Genomic DNA, 17,343 nt, shown 5'->3' with positions numbered 1-17,343 from the left:
TCTAGAAGAAGGAACTTAACCTGTGAAAGAGCCCTTCCTGGGGACCCAAGCCTGTTAGCTTCCTCGTCAGATGTTACTGTGGACTGTCTCTTTCCCAGTTCCCCACCACCTTGCTCAAGGATGCCTCCGTCCTTCAGAGAACGTTGGTTACTTAGCGCCTTCCAGAAGCAGAATTAAGTTCTTTTCTTCTTCACACTTTCTGACTTTATGGTCCTTATTGCCACTGGTCTGATTCAACATGTCCTTGCTTTCCTAGGATTCCCAGCTCTCTGTCCAAGGACCACTGTGGCCCAGCCTTAGCTGCAGTGAGAAGGGTTCCTATGGAACTCTCCTTCCGGGTCAGCACGCTTGACTCCAGGCCAGGGCCAGTCCGTCTGAATCACAGCATTCCAGTTGCACCCCCCCTCACCCCCACCAGAGGCTTCTGCAGCCTTTTGCTCATACAAACAAAAATAAATCTCACTACCGGCCTCTGAACTCCACAGCAGCATGCTTCCCCCTTCTCCCCAAGCATCCCATGGCTGTGAGTGGGGACTTGGCGCTCTCCCCACCGACATCACTTTTTCACTCCCTGCGCATCCTGTGTCCTTCTCTCACCGGGCGACCCAGAGATCAGAATGGGACGTGACGGCCGGCACAGGCGCCGTGCACAGCTGCCAGGAATCTGACGGGTAAAATCTGGAAAAGTTGGGAGGGCAAATGCTAAACACACACAAACACACACACACACACACACACACACACACACAGCGCCACTCAGAGAGGGCCGGAAACACCGACACCCACAGACGAGGGGCTGCGGATTCCCAATCCTTCCTTGTCTGCCATTCTTTTAAGGGGACTGGGCCAGTCCCCTGACCCAGGTATGACCCCCCCAGAGTCCCACTGGTACCCCAAGAGAAGGGGGAGCAGCTTCAGTGAATCTCCCGAGACTCCAGGAGGGCATGTGGGGAACAGGAAGCAGTTGTGCAGTGACTCACTGGGCAGAGCCAGGTTAAGGGAAGTTGTCTGCGGGTGTCCCTGGGACCGGATGGTGGCAGCACAGCTCTGACCACCCTCATCAGCTTGATCCCGCCCACCCCTGGGGAACCAACAAGGCTGCCACCTCCCAAAGAGGCTGTGGCCTCCGGTCACCTTTCTGGCCCTGAGCCAGAGCTCAGAGAACTCAGACGGCTAGCGCTTCCCTGGACCTTGCACCTAGATCTTTCTTCCATCCTGTCATCAAAACACCCAGGCGGGCTCAGCCCCCCGCCTCCCTCGGCCATCTGGCCTAAAGGCCCTCCTGCCCATGGCCAGCATTTCAGGAAGGGTGGTCTGAGGTCTTAGGAGCTCACTGTTCCCGCAGGGTAAAAGGGGCAGCCAGTGCCACTTCCTTAGAGTCAGCCTTAGGGCCAGAGGATCATTTATGGAGGCAGGAAAACTAAGATGTGAAAGGGGTCTGAGCGGAACGGTGGCAGAGGTGCTGTGCTCAGGCCCAGCCGGCGTCAGGGTTCGTCCTGCCCCTTCTCACTGAGAAAGACAGAGGTTTAGGGGCCTATAATGCCAAGAGAAGTGTTCCAGGCGGTGGAAAGGCTGGATAGAGAACGCCGAGCCCTGGGGAAATAAGCAGCAGGAGGGCTGATGCACCCTCTGTGCGGAGAGAGACGGGAGAGCTCACTAAGCCTGAGTGGGGACCGTGTCCTGTTCTCACAAAATGCCCGCGCCGTCACACGTGTTATATGTCGATTATATCTCAGTAAAAAATAGGGGTTTTTTTAATGCCCAAGCTGAGTTCGGTAGAATGTGTGTCACCCTCTAGTTGGCAGCCCCATGGGGAGGGCCAGTGACCCACATCCCCTGGGAAGGTGGCCTGCAGCGGAGGTGCTTTCCCTTCATGAGGTGAGAGCAGTACGAAGACTTCAGCGGGCGAGCCCTTCAGCTGCGTTTCTCATGCCTGCCAGCGTCCTGTGCCTTCCACCAGCTGTGGTGGCAGTGGCAGCAGTGACTTACTCATAGGGAGAGGTCCCCAGCAGGTCACAGAGGAGCCACCCCCAGCATTCAGAGGCATGCCCTTTCAGTTTTACTGTCATTGCCAGTGAAACCTGATCACCTTTCTCACTGACTGTTAGTGGCCAGGGCCCAGCCTGTGGGCCCCACCTCAGTTGGCACGCACATCTCCTCCCCTGCTCTGTGCTTGTGTCTCTGTCCCTGCAAGTTGGTGTGTGGCAGGAGGCCATGGGAGGGCAGGACAGGGCTGGGACCTGCTCGCCAGGCCCCTCCCGGGTTTGTTTCAGTGCCCTCTGGCTCTGCACACAGGGAGCACACTGTCTGGGCAGATGCCTGCAAATCAGTTTGCTTCTTGGCCATGGTCCCCAGAAGAGGAAGCAGCACAATAGTGACCATGTTCTATAGTGACAGGTGTACCCAGAGCCAGTCTCAAAGGGCTGCTGCCACACAAGGCCCTGGAAGACTTGAGAAGATTGGGCTTTTACCGATGAGCATGGAACTTCCCTGAAAGATGTGAACATCTGTAAGACTAACAGGCGCTAGGCCGTGTGCCTTCCGAGGTGTGGTGCCCAGACCACTGGTGCTACATGAGGGGTTTTTTCAATGATGCATAGCAGACATTCTGACTCTTTATTGCAGAAATGCGGCTTGCGCTGGTAAACATATTCCTAGGCTCTCAGACTCCTGATACCACAGATATTATTTGCTGAGCCACAAAAACGAGTTGACGTAAAGTCAATTTAAAGAAAAACATCAAGTAAACAAGAGTATAGGTTGTACAGAATCGTGGCAAAGGAGTGCAGGTAGAACACAGAAGACTACTGTTTAGGGATCACCGTGCTGGTGGGGGAAGATGGTGACGATTCTCATCAGTCTGGATGGTGCTCTTTGCACACCTGTGAGTTGGGTCCTAAACCATCCCACCATGTGGGCTCCTGCCGACGTGGGAGACTTCGGCGTTAATTATTAGTTGTCAGCATCACTCTTTTTGTATAGACTTTGAGTTTATTCTTTTTCTTTCCTTTTTTTAAGTACACAGTGAAGTAAATTGAAATAAATTCTGTTTGGGATATACGTATACGTAAAAGTGTCTGGGTTGAGAAGTACCCCCTGTATATGCTGCCTAGATAACGAATGTGAAACCACTTTCATATCCAAGGAACCTAACTCTCTCTTGCTGATTTTTAGCCCAAGGTCTTACTTTCAGAGACCCGTCATTTTTAATAGCCATCAAGGTCCCTTCTCAGTCCTATGCGGGGGTTTTAGTCACGCCTGTTTCCCCAAGCCATTTGGTCTACACTGATTTTTGTTGCAGTGCTTTGCCCAGCCCTCGGGCCTGTCCCGACAGGGACTGGCTATTTCTCTGGAGGGGGAAGGGGCAGGATGCTGACACACCGTGGAGTCAGGGCCCTGACTCGCCCACCCCTTGCCTACTCACTCACTGGCTCACTCACCGTTCTGTGTCCCTGTAGGCTGTCCTGGAGGACCAGAGTCATATGAGGCAGATGGAGCTCGAGATCAGACCCTTGTTCCTCGTACCAGACACCAACGGCTTCATTGACCACCTGGCCAGTCTGGCACAGCTGCTGGAGAGCAGGAAGTACATCCTGGTGGTGCCCCTCATCGGTGAGTCAGGCCAGAGCAGCCCTGCATGTGCGCAGTAACCCCCTCTACACACATGCCCCACAGCCTGGGGGCCAGGCAGGCAGAACCCTGCTGTGTGTGTAAGACAGGATTTGCAGGGAAGTAGGGAATGTGTGGGGCAAGGAAAATTGTTTAATAATCAAAGCAGTTCAAATTATTATGGCTGATCCATGGCTTAAACTGCTTGAGCAAATGGACTCCTGTGTCCCAGCAACCAGAGGCTGCATGAGCCCAGCCCTTGTTTTTATCCTTATAAAGCTTGCAGTAAAACAGCAAAGCTGGTTCCCGTTATTGGTAAACACTCAGCCCTGGCAGATAGCGGCAGTGCTGCTGGGTGGTCTGGCAGGGAGGCTGGGAGGGTTTTGAAGTGCTTAGATGCCTTTGGTCTGATTGTCTTGTAGCTTTTCATGATCGTTCTGTTGGTTCGAGGTAACATTCTTCTGGCCAATGTCACCCTAAGGCCAGGCTGATGGAAACCCTCCAGAGCAAGCCCTTGGCTCACGCGTGTGGATTCCTGCCACTTGGGCTCTTACCACTGTCTGGTCATTGGTGCTGGTACAGGGTCAGCATCTCAGGACCCAGCTAGCTTGCTTCCACCCTCAGGCCAAAGGAGCCCAGCTGGGCTATCTCCAGAGGGCTGTCTGAGGCACCTCTGGTTCTGGGAGCCCTGTGGTAGGTCAGCTTCAGGATGGGCTTTGTGCTCTGGGCTCCGGGCTGCTGTCTGATATAACTGATACAGCTAATATCACTGATAGCTATCCTGTGGAGGGAAAGGGTCTGGGAGATGGTTGGCAAGCCCAGGCTTTTTAATGTCCCCTTCTCACCAGCCACTTGGAGCAAGTTTAGGAGCCCTGTCCTCTGGAGAATCTGCCAGACTGGCAGTCTGCCTGCCAAGCCACCTCTGACATTCATGCCAAGATGTTCCGCTGGGCCTTCCCTCCCAGTCCCTAGTGTCTTAGTGCCAGATGAGAGTGGAAACAAAGGGCAGGAAACATCCGCCCCTGCAGAGGCTATAGAACCCTGGGGGGTTGTGGGAAACACGTTAGCACCACCTGAGAATGTTGGCACTGAAGCAGCCCTCGTCCCGCCTCCACCCTCCCTGTCTTCCTTCCCCCTCCCCATGTGGCCTGGCCAGAGCCTCTTCAACCCAGGCCCTTAGACCCAAGGGAAGGTTTTCTGTTCTTCAAAAGTAGAGCAGCTTGTCTGCCCAAGGTAGAGCCAGACTATCGAGTTGTTGCAGCTTCCCCTCTACCCTCACCAGGTCCCGGGGTGGGGCAACTTTCAGGATAGCATGTCCCTGTGCTCTCCTACCCAGGAGATTTTCAGGGATAAGAAAGTGAATTGGTCACTTTTTGCTAGACGGTCAGGAAATGGTGTAACTGAGAGGTTGCTGACGTCTCAGGAGCCCCCTGAGTCTTGGTAGGAGCCTCAGACACCATCCCAGGCTGGCAGAGCCCTCGGTCACCAGCACCGATTGTGCCCCTACTGTGTGCTCAGTCTTCTTGTTCCCGAGGGAGCCAGTGAAAGGCAGAGCTGCAGCCCTTGGCCTTGAAGAGCTTATGGTTCAGTGGGGGAAGCCAGATTCAGTGGGGAGGGAGCAAATATATGAGAAAACTCAGAGGAGAAGGTAGATAGAGAATAAATAAATGGTCAACCCCCAGGGGCCCTGGGAAATGCCAACTCTGTCACGGCATCCAGGCCAGCCTTTCTGAAGCGTCCTCAGCTGGGCAGGGCTTTGGCTCTCAGGGGCTGTAGAGGGGGCTCCTGTTCAACGAGGCGCCGCAGGGGAGTCCTGCCCTGTGCGCCCTGTGCGCCCTGTGCGCCGAGCACGAAGGGTTAAGCCGGCGGCCTTCTCTGCTTGTTTCTTGTGCTCTTTAACCTGCTCCGTGCTCCTTAGGTCTGACCCCAGCTTCGAGAAGCCCCGCCTGGTGCAGAAGCACAAACAAGCTTCCCCTTTGAAGCCTGTTTAGTTTGGAAGCAGGAAAGCAGATTTTGGGATAGAATACCAGTTTTTCATGTTTGATGTTCTGTTTGCTGTACCATACACCCATCCACCACTACTCCGCAACCTCAGCCATACATTGTGTGGACACTGCAGCCTTAGGTTGCTGAAGGCATGGCATGTGTGTGTGTGTGTGTGTGGACACTGCAGCCTCAGGTTGCTGAAGGCATGGTGTGTGTGTGTGTGTGTGTGTGTGTGTGTGTGTCTGTGTGTGTGTATTCCCACATGGGCCCTTTCCAGAAAGTGTCTCTGAATACCCAGACGGTGAGTGCCAGGCTCACCATGGAACAGCATGCTCACGCCGACTCCCCGAGCCATGAATCACTGCACTGAGGAGAGGCCTCAGACCCCAAACTCTCCCGGAGCCCCCAAGGAGTGCATATTTCCCACTTGACCTCAGGCTTTTGGCTGGAATTTTGGAAAGAATCTTCACCAGAAAATGAAGCTGTGTCCCAGACACATAGGCAGGCAGACACACACACACACACACGTGCACTATCAGAGGAGGTAGATGTGCCAGGGGTTTAGGGGAATAGCAGGGTCCTTGCGAGTGAGGCTGTGATCCCCACTTGCCACCTCGTGACCTCCCTGCGCTCTGGCAGGGGTGGGCATGGAACTGGGCCCCTCTTGGACTGCCGTGGTGGGGGCCCAGGCGGATGAGGGAGAGTGCCTCTTTCCTCTAGCCGCTACATACCCTCGCCTCTCCTGAGGGACCCTCTCGATTTGATTCTATAACTGAGGAATGCGATAGAGGGGCCAGGTTTCTTCCCCTGAATACAGCAAGCTCCAGAAACTCCCTGTAAGTTCCTCCCAGGAGGAGGGTGGGGCCCAGGGGAAGAGGCAAAAAGAAGATAGAACACTGTGGAAAGTCTGGGGCATTTCTTGCCCCCCAGGATCCCCTAGTTTTCACTGGAAGACTCCTGTGGGGCAGGATGGCTTCTGTGGTCTGGGGAGGGGCTGGCTGGGAAAGCGAGGCCTCGGGCGAAGACAGACGTGATTGCTGATTGCTGAGGCTGATTCCTTGCCGGACTGTGTCTCATCAGTGATCAATGAGCTGGACGGCCTGGCCAAGGGGCAGGAGACAGACCACCGGGCTGGGGGCTATGCCCGTGTGGTGCAGGAAAAGGCCCGGAAGTCCATTGAGTTCCTCGAGCAGCGATTCGAGAGTCGGGACTCTTGCCTACGGGCCCTGACCAGCCGTGGCAATGAACTCGAATCCATCGCCTTCCGCAGTGAGGACATCACTGGCCAGCTGGTGAGACCCAGGGCAGAAAGGGAGCACCTATAGCCAGCCTTCAGAACAGGGTCTCCGGGAGGGAGGGGCTAGAGGAAGGCCAATTGGCCGGAGCAGCCGAGGGGACGGCCACCATCGAGGCCCAGGAGGGGGAGTTCCTTGTCCCCTAGATCACTCTTGGCACAGTTGGACCTGGCCAAGCAGGGCCAGGGCATGTCTGGGAGGGACACTGGGAAGTGACCTTCCCCAGGACCCCAGAGGCAGAGCATACCTGTGCCTCCTCTGCATGGCGCCCCCTCCTGCCCGCTGGCACTTATCCTGTCTTTCTCCAGGGCAACAATGATGACCTGATCCTCTCCTGCTGCCTCCACTACTGCCAAGACAAAGCTAAGGACTTCATGCCCACCAGCAAAGGTACAGCTTTGCCTCTGCCTCGGGACCATCCCTTCCCCTCCCTACCTTGTCCTACCCTCCTCAGCCCTAGGGAAGGGTCCCTCCACTGACTCTGGCCTGGGAAGTTTAAGGAATCAGGGTTCAGGCCTGTTACAAGCCTGAGGCCAGCCCAGTTTCCTCCCCTCCTGGAAGTCAGACCTCCCTGTCACAACTCCCCCACCCTCAGGTGGACCCTCGGCCAACTAGGGATGGGCCTAGCCCAGGAAGCTGGGCTCTAGACTGTGAACTTTCCCACTGTGCATGCGTCCATTTCTTTTCTTGGGTCCTCGGTGAGTTCTCTGACAGCAAGAATGTCTTTATGATTCAGTGTAGCTTATTCTGGCCATGGTCTCCTGAGCCCAGCCCTCTGCCGCTCTGAGGACAGTCCCTGGTGGTCCCTGGGGCCCACCTCCCTGTTCTTGGCCATGCTCATCCTCTCAATTCATCCGTGAATGTTTACCCTGTAGGGGGGGGGGGTGGGGGTGGGGGTGGAAGTGCTTCCCCACCTAGTAGCGGGCCTTTCCTTCCTGTCTCTCTGGTTGTGTGACATAGCCCTTTGGAGGCAGGTGAGAGCTTGTGGACTGAGCCCTCAGCCCAGTTTTCAAAACCCTTTTGGTGAGCAGAATCCCATCTGGGAACCAGAGGTTCTCTTCCAGATGCTTGAGCACCTCACCCTCAACCCAGAGCCATCTCGCCTCTGAGACAGCCCCTCAGCCCCTCAGAGTCAGCGAGGCTCAGGTGTTTTCTGCTCCCGGCTCCCAGGACTCCGACATTTCTTTTTTTGGAAGGAATTCCTAGGATTTCCTATCTCGGTGTCATCAGCAGAGCTGATAATTCTCACCATTTAGTCTGTGTCTGCGTGTATGTAGCCTCTTGTCATTTTCTCTTAGTTGTCACCCATCTCTTGTCTCTGCTTGCTTTCCTAGCCTTGGCTTCTAGGCTGGCCTGGGGATTGTCTTCTCTCCAGCCCTCCTCCCACCCACTTCAGTGCAGCCCCTCACTGCTGCCCAAGTCTCTGTACCTGAGGCTGGTAATGAGCCCACAGCTGCTGTTCTTCAGAGGGGTCCTGCCACGTGGCTTGCATGTACCGTCCCTTAGGGCCAGATTCGGAGCATTCAAGTGGTAAAAAGGAGCCCTGGCTGAGCCCAAGAGAGGAGGTTGGGCTCTGCTCCCAGGCAGCTTCCTAGAGGGGTACCTTCTGAGGGAGAGGTAGGCAGGAGTGCAGAAGGCCTTGTTGGGAAGTACGGTTCAGATAATGCTGTGGCCCCACCCAGCCTCAGAGCTGTTTCTTTCTTAGCAGAGACACATTTTGGCTTTGGCCCTAGTCTCTCCCCCCCCCCGCCCCCCCCCCCCCCCGCCCCGCTTCACCCCAAACAGCCTACAGGAACCCATTGCCATCCTGGGGACCGCCCCTATCAGAATTACATCAGCAACGGCTGGTGTAATCAAACCCCATTTGTCAGTGTGAATTCTTAGCAGATTAACTTGTCAGATTCACAGAGAAACCATCACCAAATGTTTATGTGTAAACGATGTTGAATTTTAAAATCATGTGGATTATGGCGGATGGGGCCTGACAAGATGACAGTCTCTGGTTTCTAACAAAGTGAAGTTACCAGTGTCAAAACAGAGGATGTTTATTGTTAAAAATGTCTCAAAGTATCCACAGAAACCCCTGCAGACCCCTGCCAGCAATGCCGGGCCTTGGTTGGCTGACCTAAGGCCTGGGACTCGCCTGGTCTGAGTCCCAGGGCAGGACCAGTGGGGCTGTGGACAGACTTGGGCAGCCCGCTGGGAGCCCCACATGGCACTGCACGTCACCCCGCCCCACCGCACACACCCCGAGGGGCCAGGCCCAAGCAGCCGAGCGGTCTCAGAGCATCTCCTCTCCCCATGGCTGCCTTCCTCTCCCTCTCTGTCCGCCACAGCTGCTCACCTCCCACCACACCCTCCTTCCGCCTCTCCCCTTCTCTCACCGCCATCAACCCCACGAGCCTCTCCCTCCCTCTTCCCCCCAGACTCCTCCCAAGGCTGACAGCCAGTTCTCAGCCTCCCTGCCTGGAGCTGGCAAGCCTGAAACTGCTCAGGTCCGGCATGGATGTTTGCAGTCCCCCAGCTCCGCCAGCCCTCGCAGTCAGCAAGCCCCGCAGGACATTTCCTGTGCCTCACTGTCTGCCGGACCTCCGTCAGCAAACACCCAGCCTGGGCCTGAGGAGTGGACCTGCCACCCAAGGGGCCTTAGCAGGGGTGGGGATGTCACTTGCGTGAGTGCTTGGCCCCAGTTTAAGTTCTCCCCGATACATTATTAAAAGGTTAGGGAATTAGGGGGAAAGAAGTGGGGGAAGATATCCTGCTTAAAAAGTCATCTAAAAAGAACGAAGGCTATCCGTTTGTGCTGATATAGAAAGATCTTTAAAATCTTTAAAATTTGAATGAAGTAGGTACGGTGAGTATGATTGTAATGTTATAGAAAAAAAAGCTTATATAACAAGTATATATACTTGTAAATGTGCATAAAGAAATCTGGAAACGTACACAGCTCTACCCTGGGAAACGAGACAGAGAGACATGAGGGAGAGAACAGGGAGAATGATGCGACTTTACCTTTCCTTTTTCTGTACCTAGAGGTTTTTACCGTACACACGGATCACGTTTATTTAATAGAGGGAATCTTTTGGCTCTAACCTCAGGGCCACCTTGGCTGGGCTCTGCCGGGACCCTTGCCCTCCTCTCCTCAGAGCTCCCTGAGCTAACCCCTCTCCTCACTTCCCAGGAGCCCTGGATACGTGTTGTATTCCATCTTGAGTTTTCTACCTCTGAGTACCTAAAGCGTGGATCTGCCGGCCTTGGGGGGGATGGGGGGTGGGTGGAGAAGATGTGCAGAGGAGAGGAATATTTTGAGTCCAGGACTAGTCGTGCCATCAGAAGGAATAGGAGGGCCGATTCTGCTCCCTCAGCTCAGGGTCCTGAGAAGAGGGGTTTGCGGAGGTCGGGCAGCTCTCAGGGCACGAGGCAACACAGCCCTACGCTGGAGGCGGGGGTCCAAAGCAGAAGGCCAGCCCTGGCCCATCGTGGCCCTCCCTAAGCCAGTAGGGGAGGGGCGCCCTCGGCTGATAGTCGGCACGAGGGAAAGGACCTGTGGAAGGGCCAAGATATGGCTGGCCTTGAGCCCCCAGGACTGCTTTCCCCTCCGGAAGAGGAGAGGCAGCCAGTGCCTCTGCCTCCTGCCCTCAGTGAAGTCCCTCCGCTCTCTCGTGCCAACAGAGGAGCCGATCCGGCTACTGCGGGAGGTGGTGCTGTTGACGGATGACCGGAACCTGCGTGTGAAGGCGCTGACCAGGAATGTGCCTGTGCGGGACATCCCGGCCTTCCTCACGTGGGCCCAGGTGGGCTGAGGGGGCCAGAGCGGGGCCCACCCCCACGGAACCATTCCCGAGAGGCCACCAGGCGCCCAGAGTAGCACAGGAGATGCCCGCGTGCCTGAGCCACCAGTCCACCCAGACAGTAACCCACCCTCCTCCCCCCACGCCGTGGCCGCGCTGTGGGGGCAGCTGCTCCGCACAGAGCCCCTCCCAAGGGCCGGGCGGAAGCCGCTGGGACCCTCCTGGGCTGCCGGGATTTAGCAGGGAGGTGGCCAGGTGGCCGGCTGCAGTGACAGCAGGTGGGCGAGCCAGACTGACCGCCCGTGCTCAGCCTTTCTCCCTCCCCGTGGCCGGTTCAAGGGCTGGGGAAAGGCCTCTTAGCCCAGGGACTCAGCCACCTTCTCAGCCGGAGATGGGGCAGGGGGTTAGAGTTTCCATAAGATGCAGGTGAGATCACGGGTCCCTTTCATCTTCAGAGCCCCTGTCCTGAAAGCGTCCAGGAGGCTTTGGTCACGCCATGAAGAGAGCGCTCAGGGCGTCTCTCTCCCCCTGAGGCCTGGATTCCCCCATGGACCCCACCTGGGTTCTGAACAGCAGCCCTAGCCTCCTCCCCCCCCCCCCGCCACACCCCCACACCCCCACACCCCCATCCCGCTGCTCTTCCTGCCCTTACCAATCTGGGTCCACTGTACTTGGCCACTTGTTTTCCCCTCTGTTGGTCATGGGCCTGTAGGGAAGGGACATCTGCTCTCAGGCCCATGCTTCCTGGGTGGCCTTTGCCTGCTCCGTCTCCCTCCATTGGCCTTCCTTTTGCTCTAGTTCCCACTTCACAAAATTTCCTCAGACTCTTCTCAGCTCCCCCTCCCTCTCCCCCTCCTGAATCATCCCCCTCACCCTCCTTCTCTTTCTAGTTGATCCCTCTCACCTTCCTGGTCCCTCAGTTCCTTGCCATGGAGGCTCTCACTCTGAATCCTTCTCCTGCGGTACCTGTGGCAGGAACCTAAGAAAGCGTTCCTGCCGCTGACCACCTTTCCCAGGCCCCCGTGCCCTGGGATACTTCCAGGCTCCTCCAGCCCAGCCTGAGGGAGGGTAGGGTGGGCCAGTGCCTGGGAGCAGCATTGCCTAGCCTGGAGTTTGCACCCTGTTTCTAGCTTTGCCCTAGAAGAACTTGACCCAGGGGCCCTTTGGCCTTGGAGTTTTTTGTTGCCTCTTTAGCTGACACCTGTGTTCAAAGCTTCACTCAGGAGGCTTCCTACTGGGAAAGCGTTCTCCCAACCCAGGGACAGGGATGGAGGGGGACTTAGGGAAAGACAGGGTTTGGAGGCGGAGCCAGGAGTAAGTTTTGATGGGACCAGTGGGGGAATCCCCCAGAGCACCCCCATCTGACTATACAGCCTGCCCAGAGGATGGGAGCAAGGCAGTGCCCTCCCGGAGGCCCGAGATTATGCCAGAAGGAGGGGGAACTGTACAGGAGAGCCACGGCCGACGATTTGGGGCTGTGAGTCCCCCAGGGCCTCAGAAGACTGGGCTTTTTGGGGTCTAGGGTCCCGGGCCTCTCCTTTGAGATCCTTTCCCCTGGATGAAGGCTGGCGACTGGGTGGGTGGGAGACCCCATCTCTCCTTTCTGTCCCATTTGCAGCACTGGATTTGTTTCCTTAATAAATTTTTAGTTATGAAACATACCTGAGCTCTTGCTGATCTGTCTCTGGGACCGGGGAGGGAAGGTCCAAGCCACCGCACCTATACGAGGGTGCTGCTTCTGGCCCCTGCACCCACCCCGGTGCAGCCCACCCAGCTCCTTGTGCAGGGCGAAGAGATCCGCTGGGTCCAGGGTCCTTGGTTACTGCTTTATTGCTGTTTGGTTCGAGTATAGAAAATGGAAGCGGCTCTGGAAGAGCCTGTGTACAAGGTAGGAAATATACAAACGAGGAGGAGGGAGCTAAAGAGACCACGTTCCAGCCCAGCCCAGCCTGGGCTCGGGGTTGGGGGGGCCGCCCAGGGCGCATGCAATAAATATGGTCCGGGGCCCCAGGGAAGGGAGGGGGGGACCACCGCGGGAGTGGGAGACCGGGTAGGCCAGGGCTGTCTCAGCCCTCTGACTCCAGAGGGAGGGAAAGGTTAGCCCTGGGGCTAGTGCCACTTGTGCAAAATGAGGAACTTCACATTATCAGTCCCGGGGCGGGCGGGGGAGGGGGAGGGGGGCCCTCCGGCCGGCTCAGTCCCCTCCCCGCTCCCCAACTCTGCCCGACGCTCCGACCCCAGCGGGGAGATTCACAGTGAGAATGGGTGTGGTCGCAAGGGCCGGAGGTAGGGCTGGGAGCGCCCCAACAGTGACACCCCTTCCCCCAAGAGCAGCACGGAGCCGGGGGAGGGGGCCAACGAACCACAGGAAGAGGCGGAGAAGGGGCCGGGGGTCTCCTTTGGTCAAAGCTGATATCAAAAATATAAATCTCCCTTCCCCCATCCCACCCCCGTCCCGGGGTTTTCTCCCCACCCCCACCCCCACCCCCGGGCTAAGGCACAAAGCAGTGAGGCCAGGTGGGGCCGCCGCCCCTGCGGCGACGCTGCCGCAGCTACTACAGTCGTCGGGCGCGGTGTGCCTGCCTGCTGGTGGTCACCGCCGCCGCTGCCTAGGGGCGCGGGGCCGGGGCCACGCGGCGGCAACACCGCTCTAGGTGGGGGAGAAACGGTCGATGGTCCGGCCGTCGGGGCCGGCGGCCAGGTGCGCTCCCTGGCTCAGCACCTCGGCCGCCTTGTCGGGGCTGAGGCCCAGCTCCGCAGTGAACTTGGCCAACGGGTAGAGGCTCTCGAGCGCCACCTTGGGGTCGTGCAGGAAGTGCGTGGTCTGGGCCAGCAGCTCGGCCGCAGCCGCCTTGTCCTGCTGCTTCAGGCTCAGCTGTTCAGCCGTGAGGCGCGCCACAGCAAAGACGCCCTCGGGGAAGTCGAGCTTGCCCTTGCCATCGGGGCCGGGGACGCCGGGGAGCCCCCCCAGCCCCGCCAGCGCCCCGGCCGCGCCGGCCGCGCCACCCACGGCGTGCATCTTCATGTGGCTGATGAGGTTGCGTTGCTGGGCGAACTTGCCGCCGCACACCTGGCACTCGTAGGGCTTCTCGCCCGAGTGGATGCGCATGTGCTCGGTGAGGCGGTACTGGCGCGTGAAGCGCATGCCGCACGCGTCGCACGCGAAGGGCTTGAGGCCCAGGTGGCTGCGCATGTGGCGCGTCATGGTCCCGCGCTGCGTGAACTTCTTCCCGCAGATGGTGCACGGATAGGGCCGGGTCAGCCAGTGCGTCTTCTCGTGCTGCCGCAGCGTGGCCGGGTCCTTGTAGCTCTTGTCGCACGACGCGCAGCGGTACGGCCGCAGCAGCTCGCCCAGGCCCCCCGGAGCCCCAGCGACCTTGTCCCCACCGCCTCCAAAAGGGGGCCCGAGGCCGGCGGCCCCTGCAGCCACCTCAGCCGCCTCGGCCCTGCCGTACAGCGCCTCCTCCTCCTCCACGTGCGCCTCCACGTGCGCGTTCAGCTGCTCCGAGCTGGGGAAGCCCTTTCCGCACGGGATGCACACGTACAGGTTGTCACCGAAGCTCTCGGGCTCGCCATAGGCCAGGTGCGGGCACGGGTAGCCCTCGAGGTGGCCGCCGGGTGGGCTGGGGTCCTCGCTGCTGCCCGTCTCCTCGCTGCTGCTCTTGTAGTCGTCGCCGTCGCCGCCCGCCCCAGGCCCGTCCAAGCTGCCCGGGTAGCGCGGCGGCGGCGCCAGGCCGAGCGGAGGACCCCCGGGCGAGGCGGCCGGGTCCCCGCCTCGCTCCTCGCATCGTTCGCTGGGGGAGCCGCGCTCGCGGCCCAGCTCGTCGCCGTAGCTGCCCAGGCCTGGCTCGTGCTTCATCCAGCGGTAGAGGAGGCTGGGCCCGTCGGGGCGGCCGGGGGGCTCGGGTCCCGGGCTGCCGCCGCCGCCGCCGCGGAATGGGTCCGGAGGCGGTCCGGCCTCCTCCAGCTTCTGGAAGGGCAGCGGAGGCAGGGGCGGCAGGGCGAGCGGTGGCTCCTTGTAGGCTGCGGGGCCGGCGCTGGGAGGGCTGTCTGGGCGCGGGGGCAGCTCGCGCTCGCCCGGCGGCCGCTCGGGAGGCGCAGAGCCCGGCGGGCTTTTCTTGGACAGGTCCAGGCCGCAGAGCGGGGAGCAGCGGCGCTCCGGGGCGCAGAGCGCGGCGGCCGGGCCGGGGCCCGAGGCGTACAGCTCGGCGCAGTGCGTGTTCACCGCGGCCTCGGGGCCCGACGGCGCCTCGGCGGTGGGCGGCGGCGGAGGCCCGGCCGGGGACGAGTAGCAGGCCTGGATGACGGGCGTGGCAGCCCGCAGGCCCCGGCCCGGCCTCCCGTAGGGTGCGTAGCCGCCGCCGCCACCGCCGCCGCCCCGCAGGTGGCAGTACTTGCCGTGGCGTTTGAGGCGCTTCTTGCACAGCGCCACGAGGTCGGGGATCTGCAGGTAGCTGGCGGCGGCCAGCACGGCGCCCAGGCTCGGCTCGGCTCCCGGGGCCACGGCGGCCGCGGCCGCCGCCTCCGCGCCATCAGCCAGGCGGCCGGTGTAGATGAAGTCCAGCACCAGGCGGAACACGGCCGGGCTCACCATGTCATGGTCCAGGTTGAGCAGGTTGTCATGCACCACCAGGGACTTGAGGTAGGCGCTGCTGGCCGCCAGCACATTCTTGTGTGCGCGGAAGAGGGCGTTCTGCACCACGATGATCACGTCGCACAAGAAGCCCTTGGTGCGCTGGTTGTTGAGCTGCAGCAGCAGCTGCCTCGAGTGGCCGGGCGCCTCCATCGTGTCCAGCATCGTCTGCCCAGCACAATCTCCTGCGGGGACACACACCAGCCGGGTCAGAGCCGCACCGAGCCCTCGCTGCCTGCACCCAGTCCGGCGCTTCTCCCCTCCACTTCCCCTTCCCCTCAGCTGGGCAGGGGCATTGAGCACCGCGGCCTGGGCACTGGCGGAGGATCCGCGGCCTCCAAGAGTGGGAGCCTGGGCCGGCCGGCCTGGACCAAAAGAAGGAGCCGAGACTGGCTGGCGGAGAGGAGGCCAGGCTGGCCTGCACCCCCAGGCCCGATACCGCCGGGCTCACCGCCTGGGTTCTGGGGGCTTCCGAGGAGAAAACTGGTCGGGCGAAGCGACCCTTTCGGAAACAGTTACCCGATTTGAGGAAAATGTCCGCTGCAGGAAAAGTCATTCAGGGCTGAGAAGTTTGCCCAAGTGGGATACAAGGGAGCCGAGGAAAAAAGCGCCTCCCGCCTCGAGAGAAGTTGCCCCAGTTGGGGGAAGAGGTCCGGAGGAGGGGAGCGCGGTGCCCGCCGTGGCGCCGCCCTGGCCGGGGGCTGTCAGGCCCTCAGTTGAGGCCCGGGCGGCGGCCCGTGGCGCGGGAAGCGGAGGCAGCGGCTGCCGTGGCGGGCAGAGCACGAAGGCCGGCCCGGCGCGGGGAGGGCGTTATATCGGGGCAGGAGGCTGAGGCAGGAAGCAGGTGGGGGGGAGGGGGGAGCCACGCAGCTCCCAAGGGAGGGAGGGGGCAGCGCCCCGGGCGGGCACCGCGCACAGCCGGCTTCGGCCCTGACCCCGGCCTGCGCCCCACCCGCCTCCCGGCCCCGGCCTCGGCCTCCGCTCTGCATTCGCGGGCCCGGCGCCTCCCTCCCCAACTCCCCTCGGCCCCTTCTCCACGGGACCTCTGCCGCCCCAAACTTGGGGAAAAGTTTCCCAACTTCAGACAGGCCGGGAGGAGCGCACCAGCCGCAGTCCCTCGGCTCCCAGCTTTTCCTCTCGGCCCCCAATTTCGGCAGCCAGGCGGCCGCCGGGCCTGAACCGAGCCCTGAGCTCCCCGGCCGGCCGCTCGCCCGCCCGACCCTATTCCCCGCCTGGCCCCCAGGGCCTCGCGGCCCGTTACCTGCGGCCGCCGCCCGGCCGGGCTTCCCTCCCCGTGGCGGTGGCAGCTCCTAGTCGGCGCCCCACCCGCCCCGCTGCCAGGCGCCGCGCTGTGCCAGGGAGGGCAGCGCCCCTGCCAGCCCCGCCCGCCAGCTCCCCTTCCCTTCCCCTCGCTTCTCTAGCCCATGTGCGGGCAGAGCCGGCCCCGGGCCGCTGACCCTGCCGTGAACCCGGCGCAGAGCAGCGGCCCGGCAGTCCTGAGTCCTCTAGGGGCGACACCCGGAGCCCTGAACGCCAGCCGCGTTGGGGCGCCCGCGCCAGAGGATGCGCCCGAGGCGGCCAGCGCGCGAGGACCGGGCTGTTCGGGTCCCCTGTCCCTCCCGGTCCCCACCCCTAGAACCTACCTGGGGGGCATGTCGGAAGCCCCGGGCCCGGCTGCCGGCGGATCCAGGGGGGACGTGGCTGCGCTGCCCTCCGCCCGCCGGGCCCCCGGTCGGTCTGTCCTGCTGGTCCGTCCTCCCCGCGTCCTGGTCGCGTCTCAGCCCCGCCGCGCTTTCCGCACACTCTTATCTGGAGCGGCCCGGGCCGGCGGGCGCTGCTGCAGCTATGGCGCCACCTCGCGGCCGTGAGGGACTTTGCGCGACACAGCCACAGCCTCCTTCCTGCGCACCTGGGCCGGAGGCGCCCAGATGCGGAGCTGGACTCAGAGGAGGGGGGCCTATTGGCAGATTCAGCCTCCCAGATGTGCCCACCTGGAGGCCCCAGCCTCGGACTTGCGAGCCCCGCAAAC

At 60.7% G+C, this 17,343-nt stretch overlaps 2 protein-coding genes across 6 annotated transcripts in view; one reads left to right on the top strand and one right to left on the bottom strand.

Annotated features, from left to right (window-relative positions):
* SMG6 (SMG6 nonsense mediated mRNA decay factor) overlaps nucleotides 1-12,302 on the top strand; it is a 234,536-nt gene extending 222,234 nt beyond the window's left edge. For all 3 annotated transcript variants that reach the window (XM_068530486.1, XM_068530488.1, XM_068530487.1), the window contains 4 exons: nucleotides 3,459-3,612; nucleotides 6,676-6,887; nucleotides 7,199-7,280; nucleotides 10,563-12,302. In XM_068530486.1, the coding sequence (XP_068386587.1) occupies nucleotides 3,459-3,612; nucleotides 6,676-6,887; nucleotides 7,199-7,280; nucleotides 10,563-10,693 (579 nt within the window). In that variant the 3' untranslated portion in view covers nucleotides 10,694-12,302. The remainder of the gene's footprint in view (nucleotides 1-3,458; nucleotides 3,613-6,675; nucleotides 6,888-7,198; nucleotides 7,281-10,562) is intronic.
* An 870-nt stretch (nucleotides 12,303-13,172) lies between these two features.
* Nucleotides 13,173-17,343, bottom strand: HIC1 (HIC ZBTB transcriptional repressor 1). 3 transcript variants are annotated; one of them, XM_068531541.1, is made up of 2 exons: nucleotides 16,958-17,343; nucleotides 13,173-15,499 (listed from the first exon to the last, which is right to left on the bottom strand). In XM_068531541.1, exon 2 carries the CDS (start codon nucleotides 15,477-15,479, stop codon nucleotides 13,332-13,334), a length of 2,148 nt encoding a protein of 715 aa, XP_068387642.1. In that variant the 5' UTR covers nucleotides 15,480-15,499; nucleotides 16,958-17,343; the 3' UTR covers nucleotides 13,173-13,331. The 3 variants fall into 3 exon arrangements, with proteins under 3 accessions (XP_068387642.1, XP_068387641.1, XP_068387640.1); XM_068531540.1 differs by lacking the exon at nucleotides 16,958-17,343 and adding an exon at nucleotides 16,576-16,663; XM_068531539.1 differs by lacking the exon at nucleotides 16,958-17,343 and adding an exon at nucleotides 15,834-16,145.

The sequence above is a fragment of the Eschrichtius robustus genome, chromosome 20 (assembly GCF_028021215.1).
Source record: "Eschrichtius robustus isolate mEscRob2 chromosome 20, mEscRob2.pri, whole genome shotgun sequence".
Lineage (NCBI taxonomy): Eukaryota > Metazoa > Chordata > Mammalia > Artiodactyla > Eschrichtiidae > Eschrichtius > Eschrichtius robustus.
Note: the sequence above shows the minus strand (reverse complement) of the source record. Positions and strands in the feature narration are given on the sequence as shown.